This window comes from Stegastes partitus, unplaced genomic scaffold (genome assembly GCF_000690725.1).
Source record: "Stegastes partitus isolate 25-593 unplaced genomic scaffold, Stegastes_partitus-1.0.2 Scaffold493, whole genome shotgun sequence".
Classification (NCBI taxonomy): Eukaryota; Metazoa; Chordata; class Actinopteri; family Pomacentridae; genus Stegastes; species Stegastes partitus.
The window spans coordinates 1-8,750 of NW_007578224.1; the positions used below are offsets into that span (position 1 = coordinate 1).

An 8,750-nucleotide genomic window follows, 5' to 3' on the forward strand; every position below is an offset into this window, starting at 1 on the left:
AGTCAGCTGGAATAGACTCCAGCCCCCCATGACCCTAGTGAGGATTAAGCGGTGTATAGATGATGGATGGATGAATTGAATTGAGTAGATGTATCAAGAAGCATACATTAAAAATACTCCTCACTCAAGCTTGAGTAAAGGTTACTTTACACTACTGACTGAGCAGCACACTGTCTGTATAATGTGCTTTTATGTGATTTGAGTTGCCTGCAGTAGTTATTTAAAAAAATAATTTAGAAACCCCCCCAGCTTAAATGAGTTGTAAATGAAACTGAATCTTCATGCTCTGTCAGTGAAGCATCAACTATCTACACTAACGCTCTCTCTTCCCAGGATGCACCTGCAGCCTCCTCTTCATAGTTACAGCTTTATGTAAATAAAGTGGTCGAGTGCTGATTAGGGAAAAAAATAAGGCAGTTGTCCCTGACTGCAAACACATTCAAGTCTGTGTTATTAGCTTTTGGTCGGTTGTTGACAGTTTATCTCTTATGTCTAAGTGTGCTGTGACCGAGCTCGTTTTTTTCCCCTGATGACTTCAGAAATGTTCAAGTCCAATCAATGCAAGCAACCATAACTATTCAACAATGACACATGGAACCAAGCATCTCAATCAGACATTATTAAATATTTGATGTCACAGTAATACTACTTTCCTTTTAAAATTATCCCACAATCTAAAAATGTTTTTAACTGTAGTTGCTGTTGTTTTACAGTGTAAGCCAATCGACTGTTTCAGCAAATTACAGATAATAACTAGTAAAATCACAGGGCAAATAAAAATAATCATTTATATGGTAACCCTATCAAACTAGGCCACAACTGAAAATAACACCAAAGTAAAAATGTAGTGTTTTTACATCTTGATAACATTTAACCACACAATTGTACAATTTATACTGTATTTAAATCAGTGAAAAATATAACGATGTGACAGATATTTGTCTCTCTTTTTTTTTAAAGGATGTTAAGGATTAAAAGAAAACAGATTGATTTGATTGATTTTCCCAGTTTAGTTGAATTACAGGTAATATCTAGTAAAATCACATAAAAAGGAATTTACATGTTGACAATAGAAGAAAAAAAAAGTCAAACTGTGCATCGGTTTTTCTTAATTTTTTTTTCAGTTTATTCAAATCAGCTAAAAAAAAAAACAAATCATATATCTAAAATAACATTTTACAAATGTTTGTGATTGTTTTCACTTTCTTTTTTAAATACAGTTTTTAAATCTTTCAGTATTTCTCCACTTTTTAATGTATTTTTTTGTGGTTGCCAGATTGTCGTGATCTTGAAATCTGTTGTATTTGTGGCGCTGATTGTGTTGCAATTAGCTTCATCCGATCAGAAACGTTATTCGAGCTATAAATAATTTTCTAACTAAATGAGAATCCACGTATGACGAAGGGCTAGAAATAGAAATTTAAACTAGAAATGTGATAATTTTTTGGCTGTTGTGTGCAAACGTGACAACAACGTAATCTTCTGAATTTACAGGAATGCCAATCTTAAATTAATTCTAACAAATTAGGAAATGAAAAGGTGACAGTGAGCATAATCTATAAATGCTTGTGTTATCTGTGTGTTTTAACACTTTTTCTCTTACAGTGTTGTAGCTTTAATTCTTGTTCTCTCATTACTTTTATTCAGATTCGTATTTTTGTTGTTGCATTTTATTGTGTTATACGTTCAACTTCTGTGGTTTAAAATGTACTTTAGAAATAAATGTGACTGTGACCTGTACACCAGGTCTAATTATCAGTGGAATAAACATCGCAAACAGTCAAAACTGAGTGAATTTTAGAATTACTGCGTTTACAACGTACAAAAAATTATAAATAAACAACCTTTTTTTTTATCCATTTATTTCGTGGATCAATTGCAAAGCAGAAGGGGAAAAAATGACCTACTTAACTGTCACAACATTATTACAAATATGCGGACACTTTCTAATATCTAAACTTTGTAAAAACAGAATCAGCACAAACAGCAAAGAAGCAGATGTGAAACGGTCATTCTGGTCCTCTGCTATTCTCCAGTGGAACAGCCGGACTTCTTGATGTTTTTCTCTGCAGTGTGAGACCCCAAAGACACTTTACACGTGTAGACCTTATCCATGTTCCAGTCTGACGTCTGGATGTCCAGATAGCTGCTGATTTGGAAAGTCTGGTCTGGTTTGTGAACAGCGGTGCTGGTAGAGATCCCAGCGCTCACTGGACTCCCACCAGCCGACCAGGTCACATCTGCAAAAGGCACAGACTGACTGGACAGACAGACCAGAGTGGCTTTGTTGGACTGCAGCTGAGCAGCGGACGGAGGGAAGACTGTCAGGACCGGAGGAGAGAGGCTGGAGCCTGAAAGTACATTTAAACAAAGGCAATCAAAATGATGATTTAAAAGAAAGAAAGAAAGAAAGAAAGAAAGAAAGAAAGAAAGAAAGAAAGAAAGAAAAGAAATGGAATAATTCAAATATAATAATAAAATACATCCTAGTGTTGACAGTATAATTATGCACATTTTAAACTGGTGAAACTTTTTAAAATTCACACTTAAAACATGATGTGCTCCCTTTCAAAATAAAAGCTATCAATAATAAACTTACAACATAATCTTTTAATTCATGTTGGCTGGATAGACAACCGACTATCCTGTAAGAAATCAATTCCAGTCAAATTCCAAATTATTTCTAATTATTTCCTCCAGAAAGACTATTACTCAGATATTACAATTTAGCATTAATATCACAAATTTAAATACTCGCAATAGATTATCTAACAGTTTAACTATTACGATTTTAAAAGTTAACAAACTGTGAGAAAAAGCAGGGACAATCTTGCAAATGTTCGCCAACTAAAATTCCTAAACCATAAATGCACTTTTAGTATTTGTTGAAAATGTGTCAGATGTTGTGATCAGATTTCCCTTTTGCCTTTACTGCCACTACCTGGTATCAGGGCAGAAAATATCTATTATTCAGTGACCAACATGTTAAATATCTTTAACCAGTTAGTGACATATGCATCGTTTTCATTTTTACCTAAAGCGCAACAGAACAAAGATCATCAGTCCTGCTGTAAAATAGGGTTAAAAAGTACTTACTTGTTACAGTCAGCCTGGTCCCTGGTCCGAATACCACAGTGATTCAGTTTGTATACATGGCCGTACAAAAACCTCCCGACTCTCTCTGACGAGGGGAGTGGAACCGAAACATCCAGTTGAGACCAACTTTCACTGTCAACATTTCGGTCTTCTTATATTCCAAAACACTGCCGGAGTATTCCACACACTGCAGACACATGCATTCGGTGTCATTACTTGTTGTGTTCCAGATTTAGTGATTGGAAACGTTGCTGAGAGTTCATAAAAGCTGCAGTGTTCCCACGCAGGTTTTTGTCACACTTTGAATCACTGTGATACAGCAGCATTAGCAGAGTCGTCCCATGTCTGACAGAAATACTGAGCAGAGTCTCCTGCCTCTGCCTGTTTGATAATGAACTGGTAATCTAAGGTGGATGAGGATTTAGAGTTGAATCGGTCTGCAGAGAATCCTGCTCCAAACCTGAGTGAACTGCCAGAATGTACAAAAGCCAGAACATACTGAGGAACTCCACCAGGGAATTGTTTATACCACCGAACGTAATTGCCGTCAAATCTCCCAATGTTGCAGTTGAGAACAACCTCTTGTCCTGTAGAAACCGTGTGGTCAGCAGGCGTCTGGCTCAACACTATAACTGCATCCACATCTGTCAACACACACAGAAAAACACAGTGAGTGACAGGTTTTGCTGGAAGGTTTATTTCTGAGGATTGTAAAAGAGGAGAGCATCTTACATGTGAGAGCAGTGATGAGCGTGCAGAGGATCCCCAGCATGTTGACAGGTGGTCGACGTGTCCCTTACTGTCCAGATGAGAAATAAGCAGACGAGGAGTGAGGCGAGAAGAGGAAACTTATAAAGGCACAGGGGAGAGGAGAAGTGGTGGAGGAGGTGGAGTTTCAATCCTCAGCTCAGTAGTTATTCACAAGATCGATGAAGAAGATATGACTTGTTTCATATCATACATTTGTAACAGATGCCGTTGTTCACAAAAATATTGTGATGGTCTGACATATGGTCTGCTTTATTTGTTGTTTTACTTCAGAAAGAAACGATGGCACAAACAGTCCGATTTACTGAGCTCACACTGGTGTTAAATTAAATGTGTCCAGTAAAGAAGATTGAATCATATGTTAGACATGAATGCAAATGTTTACTTCAAGTTTGGATGTTGAGGTCAATATTTGGTCATTGTTAAGGGCTTATAGTGACTTTAACCAATGTCAAAGTTAAAATACTGAATATTTGGGTTCCTTCTAGGACTTCTACATCTGTTTTGAAGTAATTATTAAAGCCTGTGAAGATGTTTTGGGGGCGTAAACCTATTTTTGTCCTTTGCTATGTGTGGAATATCGTCCATCCATCCATTATCTATACACCGCTTAAGCTGTGCATGTCAGAATGTAATGTAACATTTGAGTTGTATTATGTTGTTTTTTTTCATTCCTGCTCTTCTTGGAATTCTGCTGACGTCCTTTTCTTAATGTCATTACTGGCAGGGCTTGTATTACTTCATATTCTGCTAAGTATGCCGTGTCACATGTTTAACAGTGTTCTGTATTGAGCTGTTTGTGTTTATGTTGATCTCTCATCGCCCCAAAACTCACTGAAATTGTCAGCTTTTGTGTAATTTATAGGAAATACATCCTAACTCACCACACTTATATGACGTGATATGTATGTCAGGCTTGGTGGGTAGCTCTATTAACAACTGACATGTGGTACGGTCTCAAAAAGCAGAAGCACTTGTGACAAGGTTTTTGTCACGGCATAAATCACTGTGATACCCAGTTATTAACAGAGTTGTCCCATGTTTGACAGTAATAGTCTGCTGAGTCTCCCTCCTCCACGTTCTTGATTATCAAACGATAATCTGATTGTGACTGATGAGTACATGTGAACTTTGATGAGGAGACACCAGAGCCATAGGTTGGACTGCTAGAGCTGTACATGAAATATAAGACAAACTGAGGAACCCCTCCTGGAATCTGTTTATACCAACGAACCTCACTGTTAGTAACAGTTCCCAGGTTACAGTCCATGCTGGCTGTCTCCCCTCTCCCCATGGACATAACCAGAGGCTGCTGTGTTAACACCGTCACACCGCTCACACCTGGAAACAACAAGACGACATGAAGTCAAGAGAAACACAGGCTGATGAATCCAACATGAGGTCAAACCAGCAGTACGTCAGCGTCCTTACATGCTAGAGCGGCGATGAGAGGGCAGAGAGTCAGCAGCATGTTGTTGGTCGGTGATGAAAACGGTCTTGAAACTTAGAAAGTGGACCAAGTGAGGCGAGAGGGTCATTGGAGGAGCATTAAATACAACCCTGAGAGTGGCTGGCAGGAGGAGGAGCTTTGGTTAAATCTGCACGACTTATGATGCTCTTAAGTTTCTTACTTTCACTGGAGGGAAATGTCATTTCTGTATATTAACGAGTTTCAGATATTCAATGTAGTGTAGTTTCTGATTTGTTTGACGCTTTAATTTGAGTTGTTTGTTCAAATCATTCTTCTAATCATCACAACAACCTGTCCTGCAACCTCACTGCAAATTTAAAACCAGCAGGAGCCTCCCAAAGGCAAAGATTTACAGTAGAGAACACTAAGGAGGTGCAGTGAATTCACCACAGACAGTCAGTTGGCAGTATTTTATGATAAGATCACACACTGCCAACATGGTTCAGTGTACATGGATGTATTTAGAGTCTTATTTTTGTAACATTTGTGTTCGTATTTTTTATGTTCTCGTTGTTGTTGGAATCCTGCTGATAGAGTTGAAGTCTTTTTCTTCCACTATTATCTTTATAAGCTTATGTTTCAAAACGGTGCTGGATTTGAAGATGTGAATGTTCTGTTGCATAGTTTATGTATTTATGGTTTTGTTAAAAGTCCAAATATCAGGACAGTGAGAATGAGTATAAAGTGCCTTAACGTAAAACAAAAAAACAAACAAAAAAAGAATTCATAAAAGCTTTATTGAGCATATCCTATAATAATAATAATAATAATAACTAGAAAATTTCCTTGCAGAAAATTTGAGAGTGCCACAGGAGTCTGCCAGGATTTGAATGATGATTTTATAATTACCAAACCTACTAAAAACTTTGAATAACCTAAGCCTCAGCTGTGTGGAGGGAGCGGGGGGGGGGAGGGAGCACTTGCAGCAACGAGCCATGAGCGGGATTCAAACCCACGGCCACTGCATTGGGGACTACAGACCCTGTACATGGATCGCCAACTCAACCAGCTGAGCTATAGTGGCGGCCTGACTAAATTGCTTGTTAACTAATTATGCAACTTACTACTATACACAGTCCGTCCTCTTTAAAGAGAGTTTCACAAACATGTCAAAGTTTACATGAAGGAACTCAGAGCTGAGTGGAAACAAGGTGTTTGTCTCATGTGCAGAGAAAGTCTGTTTAACCATTTTTTTTGTAAAGGACAGGTTTTGAGGTTTCCTCTAAATTTGGCATAAGATTTATTCTAGCAGCACTGTTGCCTCGCAGCAAGAAGGTTGCCGGTTCGCGTCCCGGTGGGGGCACCGGAATCTTTCTGTGTGGAGTTTGCATGTTCTCCCCGTGCAGCGTGGGTTCTCTCTGGGTTCTCCGGCTTCCTCCCACACAGACAGGCATACTTCTACGCTCTGTCCACGTCCTTGACATTTTTGGTAAGCAACGTGTGTAGATGTTGCTGGTATGGCGTGTAGCTAAAGTAACAATCGTATCTAATAGAAAAGAGGAGTTTCTGCTGTCTCCAAGTGTGTGAACCGGTTCTCACCGGCCATATTATTTTCAAGGACATATGCTGTTCTCAGTAGGAAAACAGAATCATAGGCTCAGTGCAAAATACAGATTCAGAATACATAATAGCTCAAAACATACTTAATTCTAACATGTTAATCTAAAATTTCACAAATACTATTTTAAGCATCCAGAGTTTATGATCAAATAAATTTAAGGCCGATGTCTACTGACGGTCTGATGACGTCACGTTGACTTCCAGAGCTGATCCTGACTTCTTCTCTTCCAGGTACGACAATGAGTTCGGCTACAGCAACAGACTCTGTGATCTGATGGCTCACATATCCGCCAAAGAATAAACCGACATGTTCTCCAAGGTTCCAGATAAAACTGTGCCTCTGCCATCACAGTTCTGACACCTGACGGCAAAAGCAACCTTTACGTTGGTGACCAATATTTTTGTATGAAGCGTCCTGTCCTGTAGTTGTGAAGGTGAGAGAATAAAGTCCTGTCTGTGAGATTCCCGTTTCCTCTGTTTGTTCATAGATTCAGTCTAAAATCAGCTCTTCTGGATCGACGCTGACATGATTCGACTCTTCCTGTTGGCCAGAAAACACCCCGTTCACTGTGTCAAAAAATTTATTTTTATTTTTTTTTGTTACAACTCGACTACTGATTATGAGTGGACTACATTCTCATGTACAAAGGATTTGTGAGGAAATTGACCTCCCTGCTTTTGATGAACTTTCAAAGCTGTAGACTCAAAACACACATACTCTAAAATAGTGAAATAGTGAAATATTGTTTCGAGTTATTAGTGCTGCTGTTATTTCGTATTTGTAAAACGCCTTGTTAAGAATTGAATTTAATTAAAAGTAGTCCAGGCTAAAAATGCAACAACACTTTGTTAGAATAGTGGTGTAGGTAGAAGATAAATTATGTAAACATTACTTAAATATCATTCAAAATGAAGTAGAATCATGAAAATTAAGCACCTTTATCTGGGTTTTGTAAGTAGATGCAAAGGTATTTTGAGTAAAATTTACTATCAAAGACTTTGTACATTTTGCATTGAAAAGAAATTTGCCAGTAATGTAAAGTAAGTAAAAATTACTCAGAATGTCTGTGTGGAAATTGTTACCTGGCTGTTTTCAGGTAAATGGCACTCCACATGTTTTCAGTGTGCAACCTAATGTGCACATCCATCCATCCATTATCTATACACCGCTTAATCCTCACGAGGGTCACGGGGGGCTGGAGTCTATCCCAGCCGACTTAGGGTGAAGGCAGGGGACACCCTGGACAGGTCACCAGTCTATCACAGGGCTACACTTAGAGACAGACAACCAAGCACACTCACATTCACACCTACGGACAATTTAGAATCACCAATTAACCTCAACATGTTTTTGGACTGTGTGGGAGGAAGCCGGAGAACCCGGAGAGAACCCACGCTGCACGGGGAGAACATGCAAACTCCACGCAGAAAGATTCCAGTGCCCCCACCGGGACGCGAACCGGCGACCTTCTTGCTGCGAGGCAACAGTGCTTCTCTCAACCATACCTTTACTTAAAAAAAAAAAAAAAAAAAAAAAAAAAACATTCTCAATCCACTAAAAACCTCTTTACCTTCATAACTACTTTCTCTGCAGTTCCTCTTTGCGTCCTTTCTGCATCTTTGTGTTGCTCTTATCTTTCCTCACACTCAAGCTGACATCTGTCTGTGTCGGTGGAGGAGAGACAGACATTCCTTTCTCCTACATTTCTCTTCACCTAGTTTACAAATCTCCCTTTCTTGTTCTCATCTTTTGAAATTTTCTTTAACCACCTTATCATTGTTTTCAACCAGTACCGTCCCCAAAAAGGCAGATTTACACTCTGTCCATCGATCTACAATTTTCTGCAACATTTCA

The 8,750-nt window shown here is 38.7% G+C and overlaps 1 protein-coding gene and 1 gene segment (V, D, J or C); both read right to left on the bottom strand.

Moving 5' to 3' along the window:
* Positions 1–1,845: 1,845 nt before the first annotated feature.
* On the bottom strand, positions 1,846–3,950 carry LOC103361232 (Ig heavy chain Mem5-like). Its single transcript, XM_008287259.1, has 4 exons — positions 3,829–3,950; positions 3,415–3,740; positions 3,097–3,130; positions 1,846–2,351 (listed from the first exon to the last, which is right to left on the bottom strand). Exons 1-4 carry the CDS (start codon positions 3,866–3,868, stop codon positions 2,026–2,028), a joined length of 726 nt encoding a protein of 241 aa, XP_008285481.1. The 5' UTR covers positions 3,869–3,950; the 3' UTR covers positions 1,846–2,025.
* Positions 3,951–4,867: 917 nt separating this feature from the next.
* Positions 4,868–5,380, bottom strand: LOC103361231 (Ig lambda chain V-III region LOI-like). The segment is given in 2 exon segments: positions 4,868–5,205; positions 5,296–5,380. Coding segments are annotated over 2 exon segments (378 nt in total).
* Positions 5,381–8,750: the final 3,370 nt, after the last annotated feature.